At 32.7% G+C, this 14,381-nt stretch overlaps 1 protein-coding gene across 1 annotated transcript in view; it reads left to right on the top strand.

Moving 5' to 3' along the window:
• Positions 1-14,381, top strand: part of LRBA (LPS responsive beige-like anchor protein) — a 613,453-nt gene that overhangs the window by 201,499 nt on the left and 397,573 nt on the right. The window contains exon 35 of the mRNA XM_045552108.1: positions 5,070-5,134. Within this exon, the coding sequence (XP_045408064.1) occupies positions 5,070-5,134 (65 nt within the window). The remainder of the gene's footprint in view (positions 1-5,069; positions 5,135-14,381) is intronic.

Below are 14,381 nucleotides of genomic sequence, written 5' to 3'. Positions count from 1 at the left end.
TTTGTAACAATAGCTAAAAGTGTAAGCTTTGTATTTTTACTTTATTCCTCATTTTATCCAATCTTTTTTTTTTATTTTTGAAAGTTAACAAATACGGGTTTATAGATGATTCTTGAGAAAACCAGAAGCCTGATGTATTAGCAGTGATAAATTTGAGTTTCTGAGCCTCTGTTAAAAACTGGACATCTCCACTTCTATATGTGCCGTCATATCTAATTTGTTTTTAATTTAAATGAAAAAATAATAGATCATAAACTTGGGGACATGTCAAATTAGGTTATAAATGTTTTAATGTGGTTAAGTTTTTACAGTTACACCAACTTTATCTAGTTTTCAATCTAACCTCAATACTGCTATTTAAAATCTTTGTGAAATGTAAATGGCACAATTCATGATTTTACAATGTAAATAGAAGTTTCTGTACTTAATGAAAATAAAATAAAAATGATTTTTACCTGTCTACTTAAAATATGAGTCTCTCAGCTGTTATTTCTTTTATCCATGTGGAGTTTTGAGTTCTGTCTGAATTGTGTAATAAAAATTCCTTCTTGTTTCACAAGATAGAGTTGAGAAAAATAGTACTTGTAAAAATTTTTTATTATTAATTTTTTAATACATTTCATTTTTTTAGAGGAGTTTTAGGTTCATGACAACATGCCAGGCTGGTATCTTATAGTTTTAATTTGCCTTTCCATAATGACATGTGGAGAATTTTTCACGTACCTACTTACCATCTGTATATCTTCTTTGTTGAGGTGTCTGTTAAGCTCTTTGGCACATTGTTTATGGGATTGTTTTCTTATTGTTGAATTTTAAGAGTTGCTTGTATATTTTGCGTGACAAAGGCGGATCATGGTGGCTCACTCCTATAATCCTAGCACTCTAGGTGGCCAACTATGTGGAAGAATCGTGTGAGGTCAGAAGTGAGCCTGAGCAAGAGCAAGACTCCGTCTGTACAAAAAAATTCAAAAATTAGCTGGGTGTGGTGGCATGCACTTGTAGTCCCAGCTACTCAGAGGCTGAGGCAGGAGGATCACTTGAGCCCAGGAGTTTTAGGTTGCAGTGAGCTATGATGATGCCACTGTACTCTACCTAGGGTGATAGACTCTGTCTCAAACAAAATAAAACAAAGCAAAACAAAACAAAACAGTTCTTTATCAGATATGTCTTTTGAAAATATTTTATCTATCCGTGGCTTGTTTCTTCATTTTCTTGATAGTATGTTTTACAGAGTAGAAAATTTAAATGTTAATGAAGTTAAATTCTTAGCTTCATTAATAATAGGTTATCAGTTCTTCCTTTCATGGAATACGCCTTTGATGTTATATCTGAAAAGCCATCACCAAACCCAAGGTCATCTAGGTTTTCTCCTGTGTTTATCATCTAGAAGTTTTATAGTTTTGTGTTTTTACATTTAGATCTGTGATCCATTTTGAGATAATTTTTGTGAAAATGTAAGCTCTGTCTAGATTCTTTTTTTTTTCATTTGTTTGAGTACCATTTGTTGAAAAGAGTATATTTTCACTATTGTATTGCCTTTGCTCTTTGTAAAAGATCAGTTGACTATATGTGTCTGTTTCTCAGCTCTTTATTTTGTTCCATTGATCGATGTGTCTATTTTTGCCAGACCATTCTGTCATGATTATTTAGCTTTAAAATAAGTATTAAAGTCAGGTAGTGTCAGGGCTTCTCACTTCATTCTTCTCCCTCACTATTGTATGGGCTATTCTGGGTCTTCTCCTCCTCTATATAAACTTTAAAATCAGTGTGTCAATATCCACCAAACAACTAGCGGGGATGTAGATTGGAATTGCATTGAATCTGTCGATCGGTTGGGAAGAACTGACATCTTGACAGCTTTGAGTCTTTCTAACCATGAACATGGAATATTTGTCTATTTATTTAGTTCTACTTTGATTTTTTCCATCAGAATTTTGTAATTTTTCTCATATAGATCTTGTATATATTTTGTTAGAGTAATACCTAATTATTTTATTTTTGTGATGCTAATGTAGATGGTATTGTGCTTTTCAATTCAAATTTCATTTGTTCATTGCTGATATAAAGGAAAATGGTTGGCTTTTGTATGTTAACCTTGTGTCCTGCAACCTTGCTATTATCACTTATTAATTCCAGGATGTTTTTGTCAATTCTTTCAGGTTTTCTAACTGATGATCATGTCATCTGCAAACAAAGATAGTTTTATTTCTTCTTTTTCAATCTACATACTTTTTTCCCCCCTGAGACAGGGCCTTGCTCTGTTGCCCACTCTAGAGTGCTGTGGTGTCATCATAACTCACTGCAACTTCAAACTCCTGGGCTGAAGGGGTCCTCCCCCCTGAGCCTCTGGAATAGCTAGGACTATAGGCACACACCACCAAACTTGGCTAATTTTTTTATTGTAGAGATGAGGTCTCACTATGTTGCCCAGACTGATCTCAAACTCTTGGGCTCAATTGATTGACCCTCCTTGCTCGACCTCCCCAAGTGCTGGAATTACATGTGTGAGCCACCAAGCCTTGCCCAATCTATATACTTTTCATTTACTTTTCTTATCTTACTGCATTAGACAAGACTTCCAGAATGATGTTGAAAAGCAGTGGTGAGAAGGGACATCCTTCCCTTGTCCTTGACGGCAGATACTTTAGATACTTTTAAAAGCAAAATGCCAAAAAAAATTATATATACAACACTAGTCCCTCTCTTACTGGTTTCTTTTTTCCTAGAAAGAAAAGTAACTTTTTTCATTTTATCTTTTTAAAAATTAATTTCCATTTTGAGATTTTCCTTAAATTAAATGATCTAAATGAAAACTCATTCAATTTATGGTCTCATCTTGCTATTGGGGCTATGTTAAATTTCCAGTTGGCTTACCAAGAGTGCTATGTTGGGTATAAGAGCTGAAGAGTGAGCATATGCTCCTGTTCCATTGCTACGGCATATATTGAGGTATCACACTCCCTTTTCATCACTTGCTGTCTATCCACAAAGGTAATAGTTGTGTTCTCTTCATCCTCTTAAATTCTAAGCTACTTGTACATCCTTCTAGTACAATTCTGTGTGTCTTCCTAGGGCATGAGACAATTTGAGGTTGTTTAGGTCCATCTGCCATTAAATTTGTCTCTATTCTACTGTTCTTGTGCATTTTTAGGTTTAGGGAAACTCTTTGAGTCTTGTTATCTATCACCTGCAATGTGCTTGGGAAGTGAGGTGTGGGACCCTGTGTACCAGGATCAAAAAATTTATCTGAGGCTTCTGCATTTTTTCATCTCCCTCTTCCTACCTTTTGGTTACACATGTTCTTCTCTCAGGAATATACTCTTTCATAGAATTTGCTTCCCTTTGGACTGCCTGTTCATTTCATTTTGATGGAAAGAAATGAGTTTTAAGTTAGATTGATATTTCTGTTTTATACCTGATTTGATTTACCTCACTGAAAGAAATTTAGTATCTTTATTTTACAATTCAGTAAAATATAAATTTAGTTTGAATTTTGAGAGAGAATATGTTATAGACTTATGAGTCACTAATTTTTAAATGTTAGTAAAATATAGAAGAATAAAATATCATACCTGAAATAAACTTTTTTAAGGGAGTATTTAAGACTTGAAGATGTATTGAATAGCATGATCTATCCAAGAATATATCCTGTTATTGTCAGAATCAGAATAGGAACATGGATTTTATGACTTTTTGTTTCTTGTTCTTTCCTCATCAATATATTACTTTTTCTTCTCTGCTGGATCTAGCCAGTGACTACCCCCCAATCTCTGACTATTTAATTTTCATTCTACCGTGTATATTTTGTTAGCATGATCATACTAATGCTATTCATAAAACAGAACCCTTCAACAAAATCATAACATGTGATCATTTTAGTCCTGAGAACCACCTTGGGATTTTCAAAACAGAAAATAAGATGGTGCAAAAGTGGGGATAAAAAGGAGAAAGTAGAAGGGAAAGGATGAGGCTGAAAAAAAAAACCAAGAATTTGGAGTGGAACAGAATAGTCATTAGGGTGAAATTACATGGAATTTTAAACTCTTATTAAAGTCATTACATATAGAAAATACAAATATAGTTTATGGTGAACAGTGGTAAGTAGCTCACCATGGTCTTACGGAAGAACAAAAATAAATCAGTTGAGGGATATTATGTAGTTAGAATATAAGGGCCTCCTGAAATGTTAAGGAACATAATGATTATATATTTCTAGTTCTTAAAAAAAGCTGTGTGTGTATGTTTATATAGACATGTACAAACACACACACATACACACATGAGTCCATTCAATGGTGCAATTCTCAAATCTAGGTATATTTCAATTATGTAGGTCTTTCCTTATTGTATTAATGCTTATTTTATATGTTTTGAGATAAGGATTAAAAAATGCATTTGTACATGCTCTACAAATTTGATTCTCTTCCTCAGCTTTTTAATGGATATCTTTTTAGTGGATAAAGTTTAATGGATATATTTTTAATGAAATAAGAATATAGTTAGTAAATTTATACTACTTATTGCTAATTCAAAGAGCAATGAATTACAGGTTTCCAGCTCAAAACTGGTGTAGCCCAATTCACTGGTTTTTCTTGTCTCTTTCTCAATCATTAGTCATCAATTTTTATGGTAAAATATGTTCTTTTTGTTAGGGTTATTGAACTACTTAATTCTCTCTTCATTTTGAGTGATACAGTAAGAAAAAAAACAACAAACAAAAACCAAAATCATAACCAGGAAATACAAATACAAAATCTGTGTTTGTCCTTGGTTTTCTTTGTTGCCTTCTTTCCCAACTCCCAGTTATTTCAGTTAAATTAGTATATGATGGTATAAAACAAGGGTATAAATATGAATAAAAATGGATAGGCTCATTTAGTTTACACTGAATCAAATTGTTGCTAACTTATTTAGTGTACTTTTCGATATCAGCTATTTGTGTGGTTTAACAGAACTTTTCCTTTAAGAGGTAAGGTATAAAATTGAAATGGGTGATATTTTTCATTAGTATTGTTTTAGAAGAAATAACCTGAGTGAAATTTCTTCAGCTATTTTTTGCTGTTTTTTAGGAGTGGCAGAATTCTATTCAGAAGAATGCTGGCCTTGCTTTTATTGAACTTGTCAATGAAGGAAGGTAATCTATTTTATATCCATTTTCATTTTAATTTAAAAATCTTATTGTATTTTTCTCATGGAAACTGACATTTTTGGGTTCTATACTTACTATATTTTTTTAATTTCAATATATTTAGCAGGTACAAGTATTTTTTTTGTTACATGGATGAATTGTATAATGGTGAAGTCAGGGCTTTTAGTATACCCATCACCATATATTTATTGTTTTTTTTCAATCAGTAATTTAGTGGACCTCTCACATGTTGATTGTTACAGATGTATCAAGATTGAATCATTTTATAATTACATGCTTGATGAGGTTCTGGTTTTTATTTTTCAGTAAGCATGGTTGAATTTGGCAAAAGTAAATTGATAATTCTATTTGTAGATATAAGAAAAAGCCATACTTATTTGGACTTTATTAATATAAAGTTGTTTTATGTTTACAGAGCCAAATTAGATTTAGATGTCTATATTATCCTATATCATGGGCTGGCTATATGGAGGTAGGGGAACAAGTTTTGTTTTGTGTTGTGATGTGATGAGAAAGGGGGTCAAGGCAATAAGTAGGTATATTTTCCACTTACAGAGCAGAAACAGAAGAATTGTAAGAAAGAACATTCAGTGGTAGGAAAGAGAAGGAAAGAAAGTATAGGGATGAAAAAAGAGATAAAAGGGAGAAAACATTTAAGACAGTGAAAGAATTAAAAGGTAAAAGTAAATTGAGGAAATGATGAGTAGACCAGTTTTTTCTGTTTTGTGATCGTTGGTTTTGCATTAATGGAACTGAATACCCACAGTATAGATTGAAAGATGTGATTGGCTGCCCTTGGAAATAGTATTTTGAGCAAAGTTATCCTTTCAGCACTGTTTATTTATAGTGTTTTGGCTAATATTAGAGGACTGATACTATCAGTCCTCTGGTAACTACTTGAACTAGTAACTAGAAATCTAGGCTCTCTCTCTTATTAATGTTATAGAAAAGGGAGACAAAAGCATTGATAACTTTGATTGCAAATACTACTAAAATTTTGTCCCTCAGAAGAAATTCTAGGTGCTCACAGACTATATTGGAAACAAAGAAACCTAGAATTGTGTAGAGGTGTGTAAGTACAGGGTATTAATGGTACTAAGGTAGTACAGAGTAGTAAGAGAAAAAGAGAGTCTTAAATTTACTATGGAATAATTAGGTAAAACTTCTTGAGACATGTTTTCAAGGATGAGTAGGGTTAGTCATATGTAGACATTAGACAAGTGGCATTTATGGATAAATTGAAGGATGTTTGTGTGAAAATCATTTCAAATAAGGCAACAGAATACCTGAAGACATTGCGATAGGGGATACTCAAGTGTGTGTGTGTGTGTGTGTGTGTGTGTGTGTCTGTCTGCCTGTGTGTTAAGGGGGTGTTATTGGAATAAAATTGGGTGTCTCGATCCCAAAAGGCCTACTATAGTATATTTAGATATTTATTTAAAATGGGGAGCCTTGGAAGATTTGAAGCAAAATAGTAATTATGATATTTGGGTTTTCGTAAGACAGTTGGCAGAAATGTTTAGGATGGGTTAAAGGAGAGAAGACCTGATTAAAATCAAGAACAGTAGCAAGGCTACTACAATGGTCAATATGAGAAATAGTGCTAAGTGTAGTCTAGAGTCTGGCAAGTAGTAGGTGATCATTAAATATTTCTTAAGCAATGAGTGATTAATTCTTTAGTCTTACTTTCAGCAAAGATTTCAAAGTGCCTATTTATCAAAAGATGAGTAGCTCTTGGCTGATTTCAACACTGAGGTATTTGATGGATGCTGTTAAAGTTTATATATAGTAAAAGAGGTGGCAAGAGCTGTTGATTGAATATATATTTGTTCTACTTAATGTAAAACATTAATAATGGATTTTCTGTAATTTAGGTAAAATTTTTAGTTCTTTTTTTAATTTCAAAGTATTATGGGGTACGAATAATTTTGGCTAGTAGCAGGAGAGGAGGTAAGAAATGGTAGGATTATGAATATATTTTGAAGATAGACCTGATAGGATATACTAATGGATTGGATGTGGGTTGAGAGAGAAATCTAGGAGTCAAGCATTACTCTAAGATGTTTGGCCTGTGGAGCTGAAAGAATGGTGTTTCTGTCAGACATGATGGAAAAGACTGTGGATGAAGCAGTTATTGAGTAAGATAAGGAGTTCAATTTTGGAAATATTAATTTTGATTCTCCAATAGACAATTCAAGTGGAGATGTTAAATAGGCAGTGGCTAGATATATCTCCAGAGTAGGGATATAAGCTTGGGTGTAATAAGTGTATATAATGTTTAATGCTTGGAGACTAGATGAATTCATTTTAAGGTAAGAGGGTGATGACTGAAATTTAACCACTGGCTTTAATAACATGGGAGTTGTTTCTGACTTAGGAGTTGTTTTGGGGGGAAGTGGTATGGGGAAAAAAAACCTGTTTACAGTGGATTTAAAAGAGAATAGGAGAATGAGAAGAGAGAAATTGAGAGGTCATGAGTATAAACTATTGTTTATAGGAGGTGGAGCAAAAAGAGGTCATAGCTTTTTAGAGGAAATAAAGAAAAATAGGTTTTTCAAAAATGAGAGCAAGATAGTGTAGGTTGAAGGTGATAGGGATGAACATTTAGAAAGTGGAGAAATTGATGTAGGAGAAGGGAGGTTTTCTGGAGTGACATTTTTCAGTAAATTAGAGAGTATGGAAATTTGTATACAAATGGAAGGAATGGCTTAAAGTATAGCATGCATAGGTCATGTATGCTAACATATGAGAAGACATTTTGTATAATTGCAGAGCCTGGTAGGTAAATATGGAAGTAGAGTGAGAGTTGGGTTTAAAAGGATTTAGATTTGTCAAGTGAACGTGAGGGGAGTGAAGACAAGAGAGTCAAACGTTTATGCAAGAAAGGATTATGATCGTTAACCACAAGGTTATTATTATTAAGCTAGGTAAAGAGGAGAAAGGGTATCAAATAAGAAAGTGACTATTTACAGAAAATGATAGGCTGAATGGATTGGAGAGCTAAGGACTGTTAGAGTTGGAATCCTAGAATGAGTGAGCTGTAAGCATGGGAGGGAGTAGTTAGAGAGTGGGATGAATAGAACCAAGGTCATTCATTTATTAAAAATGTCTAGTATATGGCCATGCAACGAATGCCTGAGGTAGGATGGAGGACAAGATCATAGAAGGGAGAGAGTTTGCGGAAATGACAGACCAGGATCTTGGTCAGCCTTTAACATCATGTCTTTAGATATCACTTACCATCTTACCTTATTGGTGTCTCGATATGTCCCCATAAAATTTTTCTTTATTTCTCAGTGATTTTTGCTCTTGGATCACTGTTACTTTCTTCAACATGGTTTCTATAATAATTCTTGATGATTTCATCCATATTGTGGCATGTATGAGCATTTCATTCCTCTTTATTGGCAAATAGCATTACATTGTATGGATATACCACATGTTTATCCCTGCACCAGTTTATGGATATTTGAATTCCTTTCTGGTTTTGGATATTATAAACAATGCTGCTCTGAGTATTTGCATACAAGTCTTTGAATGTACTTAGATTTGTATTTCTCTTAGGTAGAAATGTAGGAGTAGAATTGTTGTGTTGAATGGTAAGTCTATGTTTAGCCCTTCAAGAAATTCCCAAGCTGTTTTCCATATTGGCTATACCATTTTCTGTTCCTACCAGCTACGTATGAAGCTTCCAGCTTGTACGTATCATTGTCCACACTTGGCACCATCAGTCCCTTTGATTAGAGTCATCATAGTGGTTATCTCATAGTGGGTTTTATTTGCACTTCCCTAATGACTAATGATATTTAATGTTTTTGATGTGCTAATTGGTTATTCATATATCTTCTTTGGAAAAATGTCTATTCACATCTTTTGTCCATTTTTAAATTTCAGTGTATCATATCTGAGTTGTAAAAGTATGTATTTCTGGATACAAGTCCTGAATCAGATACATGATTCGCAAATATTTTCTCCTGATCTATGACTTGTCCGTTCACTTTCATTGACGAGCAAAGGTTTTTAATTTTGATAAAGTTCAGGTTACCTGTTTTTTTCTTTCATGCTTTATGCTTTTGTTGGCAAATCTAAGAAATCAAAGCCTAATACAAGATTCTGATTATTTTGCCTACTCTTTTTTTTGGTAATTTTACAGTTTTAGTTCTTACATTTAGGTCTATGATTCATTCTGAGTTAACATTTTTACATTATTTGAGGTAAGGATCTTAATTTAATTTTTGCTCATAGATTTTATGAATGATTGTTATTAATTTCTTATAAATATTTTATAGAATTTAGCAGAGAAGCCACCTGAGTCTGGGGATTTTTTATGGCAAAATTTAAATTACGTATTTAGTTATTTTACTTGTTATAAGTCTTTTCACATTTTTTTATTACTTTCTGAGTCAAATGTGGAAATTTATATGTTTAGAAATTTCCCCATTTAATCTAAGTTGTTTATTGTGTGACAGAGTACATAATAATCTCTTATAGTCCTTTTTATTTTTGGAGGGATGTTAATGATGGTCCCTCTTTTATTCTCGATTCTGGTAATTTGTGTTTTTGCTCTTCTTAGTAAGTCTGGCTATATTATTTTGTTGTTTTTGTTGTTTTTGAAAGAACCAATCATTTTTAATTGATTTTTTCCTTTTCCTATGTTTTCTGAAATTTCATTGATTTCTGCTTCAGTGTTTATTATTTCGATCCTTCTGCTGCTTTGGATTTAGTTTGCTCTTTTTCTAGTTTCTCAAGGTGTGGAAGCTTAAATTATTAATTTAACCTTCCTTCTTTTCTAATATAGGTGTTTATAGCTATATTACTGGAAGTGAATATGTATTCCACTTTTGTTACATAGTGTATTCTGTAAATATCACTTAGGTCAAATTGGTTGATGGTGTCATTCATGTCTTCAGTTCTTCAAAAAATTCTGATACATTTTCTAGTTTTTCTATCAAGTTATTAAGATTGAAATATTGAAATTCTTTTTATTATTATTATTTTTTTATTTTATTTTTTTTGAGACAGAGTCTTCCTCTCTTGCCTGGGCTAGAGTACCGTGGCGTCAGCCTAGCTCACAGCACCCTCAGCTCAAGCAATCCTCCTGCCTCAGCCTCCTGAGTAGCTGGGACTACAGGCACGTGCCACCAGGCCCGGCTAATTTTTTCTATTTTTAGTTGTTTGGCTAATTTTTTCTATTTTTAGTAGAGACAGGGTCTCGCTCTTGCCCAGGCTGGTCTCGAACTCCTGAGCTAAAGCAATCCTCCCGCCTCGGCCTCCCAGAGTGCTAGGATTACAGGCGTGAGCCACCATGCCTGGCCTGAAATTCTTAACTGTGTGAATTTTCTATTTTTTCCTTTAGTTCTGTCAGTTTTTATTTTATGTACTTTAGTTCTTTGTTGTAATGTGCATATATATGTATAGTTATTATATCTTTCTGATTTTTTGACCCTTTCATCATTATAAAACATCTCTTTTTATTTCTAGTAATGTTTCTTGAGTTCAAGTCTATTTTATTTGATACTAATACACCTACTTCAGTTTTCATGATTATTCTTTGCATACTACATGTTTTTTTTCATTCTTTTACCTTCAATGTTTTTGTGTCTTTAAATCTAAAGTGTGTCTCTTGTAGATAACATAATGTTGTATCTTGCTTTATTATCCAGTCTACCAATCTCTGTCCATGTTTAGTGCATTCCCAGTTGGTTTTATTATTGATATGGTTGGATTTATAATGACCATCTTGATATTATATTTGTTTTTTTAGTAATATATATTCCTCATATGTTTTCCTGTGCTAAACAAAATTTTTTAAATTTTCTTTTTTAAGTTTACTTCTTATGTAGCCAAAATTTAAATTTTTAATCACAAAAGTAATTCATGCTTTTATAGGTATTACAGAAAATTGGTAAAACAAGTGAAAAAGAGTATAAAAGTCACTTTCCAGTAATATCCATGTTATGTTTTAGTGTATTCCTTCATAATTTTAAAAATATTCATAATTTTTTAGGTAAAAGTGCAATTATGTTGAATGTAAATGACATTATATCATGAATTTAGCCACTTAGACTTGGATTTGAAGACTGATCTACTTTGAGGTATATGCAGCAGACTTAGCACTCTAGTTCATAACATATTTATTTTTGTTATCTGGGCAGCACTGGATTCTAAACAAATATTTTTAAGTGTACTATTTAATTCCACCTCTTTTTTATTGTTGTATTTTTGAATTATTTTCTTACTGGTTGTTCTAAGGGTTGCATGATGCATTTTAACTGAACACAATCTTTTCTGGACATTTTATATACATGGAATCATATAATATGTGGTCTTTTATAACTGGCTTCTTTCCCTTCACTATTTTCAGGGTTCATCTATGTTGCAGCATGTGCCAGAACTGTATTCCTTTTATTGCTGAATAATTTTTCATTTTATGGATATGTCATTTTATTCATCCATTTATCAGTTGATGAATGTTTCTTTCTACTCTGGCTATTGTGAATAATGATTCTATGAGCATTTGTGTATGTGTTTTTTATGGACTTAAACTTCCATTTCTGTTGGGTATGTACTCAGTAGAATTTTTGGGTTATATGGTAACTCTGTGTTTAACTTTTTGAGGAACTATCAAGAGGAAGTACCAGATCTTTTTTACCCACAGTGTTTGTTTTCATTTTGGAAAGATACATTTGTTGCATTTTAAGTTCTTGGTTGACAGTGTTTTTAAAGCACTTTGAATATAATCATGTGGCCTCCATGTTTTCTGATATGAAGTTAGCTTTTAATTGTAGTGTTGTTCCCCTGTATATGAGGAATGATTTTTTTTTTCTTGCTACTTTCAACATTTTTCTGTATCTTTGTTTTTCAGTGGTTTCACTGTGATATGTCCAGGGAAGGGTCCTTTTGTATTTTTTGGTAGATAATTCTCCATTGACCTTTCACATTTCTGCATGTCTCATAAGTAGACACACTAAATGCTTTTGTTCTGCATTATCATTCAAAGATGTTTATATAGCAAACAGCTTTGGAATATGGAAATAGTGTCTCCATTTGGAACAAAGAGCAGGATTGCTTACGGTCTAGAACAGTATTGATAATGTCTCCCTGAAATAAAGGTGAACAGGCCTACTGGCCATCAGAAATGATTCAAGTGCCCTAAGCTCAGAGATCCTCTCCTGTAACACATTTTACTGCATATATAGTTGTCTCCCAGACCTGTGTTACTCTGTGAGAACTGGGGCTTGACGGTGATGGCACAATGCTGATACTCAGCCTATTTCTATTTCTGAGAATCATGGATTATTATTTGTCTCTAGCCCCAGGATTCTCATATCTTCTGTCAGCAGCCATGACACTGTGGTAAGCTAACTTGTTAGTTTACCAGTAGATTAAGCTTCAAAGTTTACAAAGTAAATTAAGAACCCATCACAATTCTTGGCAGTGTTTATCTTGCTTGACTTTTCATATAAATTGGAAAATTCTGGAGCATTATTATTTCTTCATTTTTTTCCTGTGCTTTTTTATTATACTGCTTCTTCTAGAAATCCATTATAGAGATGTTGGTACACCTGATGTCAGGCAAGTCTCTGAGGCATTGTTCTGTCTTCTTCAGTCTTTTTTCTCTCTGTTCTCCAATTGGATAAACTCTGTTTCTGTTTTCAAGTTCACTGCTTCTTTCTTGTGTCATCTCACATTTCCTGGTGAACTCACTTGGAATTTTTCTTTTTGGCTGTTGTCCTTTTAAAAACAATTTCCATTTGGTTATTTTTAATAGATTCTGTTTTATTGTTTATATTCCCTATTTGTATAATCATTGTCATCATGCTTTCGTTTTATTTTTAAAGGATTGCCTCCAGTTTTTTGAACATATTTATAAAACTTGTCTGCTAAATCCAACATCTGGTCCTACTCAGCCAGTTTCCACTGTTCTGTTTGTTCAGTACAAGTCACATTTCCTACTTTTTCAAATATCTTGTGGTTTCTTCTGTTTGTTTTTTAAACAAGATCATTTAGATATCATAGCAGTTTTGGATTCTAGTTTTCTCTGTCTTTCCTCTGAGGGGTTTTCATTCATTCATTCATTTATATATTTATATTTCAGCATATTACAGGAGTACAAATGTTTAGGTTACATATGTTGCCTTTGCCCCTCCCGAGTCAGAGCTTCAAGCGTGTCCATCCCCCAGATAGTACTCATCGCACCCATTAGGTGTGAATATACCCATCTCCTCCTCCCCCCTCCCACCTGCCTGACACCTGATGAATGTTACTACCATACATGCACACAAGTATCCCTAGATCTTTACATTTCTGGTTCCTTGTCATTTAAGTCCCAGTTCAGATATCACCTCAGAGAAGTGTTCCCTGAAACCTGTTATCCAGTTTATTTTTATCTCATTTCTTTAAAAAATTTTTTCTAATCTTATTCCTCACTGATATTTATCTTTATTGTCTGTCTCTTCCTGTAAAATCTGTTTTATAAGGACAGTCCTTTTTCTCTTGTATGTGGTCATATCCTTGCTTCTTAGAGAAGTGCCTGGCAAATTCAGTAAATATCTTTGTTTAACTGATAAGTTATTTTCTTTGTAAAAATATTCTTTAATAGTTTTTATTTGAATTATTGATATTTTTCATGTAAACAATTTTCCATCTTTAGCATAATTCATTTTATAGAGATAATCTTGACAATAATCAAATGATAGTTCTTTAAGGATTTTTACCAAGAGAAAAGAAAATATATATAATAAAATATTTACATTATAAAAATCTTTCTACATTTTGTGAAGAAATGAACTCTCGTACATTATTCTCAAATGTTTGTATCCAGAACTGCTGATTATTATCATTTTTATTTGGGGAGACAATTATTTGCATAACTTATTTTTTATATATCATTTGTTATTGTTGTTTTCATGATATCCTTTCTTTAATTTGTTACCTATGCTTATCTTACTCTGTTTGGATTTTTAGCCTCCCATGGTTAGAAATTGTCTTCTTTACTTCAGTGCTTAGCTTATGGAAAGAACTCAGCTTTTATCTTTTAAGTAAGTGTTTGAAATAAAACTAAGGTTCATTAGTGAAATAGTGGAGTTAGTATTTGAAATTTTGTTTTCACTTTATTTTAGATGGTAAAATATATTTTGAAGGAACAATTCAGAGGGTTATTTTTCTAAATCAGTAGATTTGCTTCCCTTTTATTTGTATAAATATTCAGTACCGTGAGGTTAAATGAGTT

Source organism: Lemur catta, chromosome 5 (assembly GCF_020740605.2).
Source record: "Lemur catta isolate mLemCat1 chromosome 5, mLemCat1.pri, whole genome shotgun sequence".
Lineage (NCBI taxonomy): Eukaryota > Metazoa > Chordata > Mammalia > Primates > Lemuridae > Lemur > Lemur catta.
The sequence above is the reverse complement of the archived record's forward strand: the minus strand, read 5'-3'. Positions and strand labels throughout refer to the sequence as shown.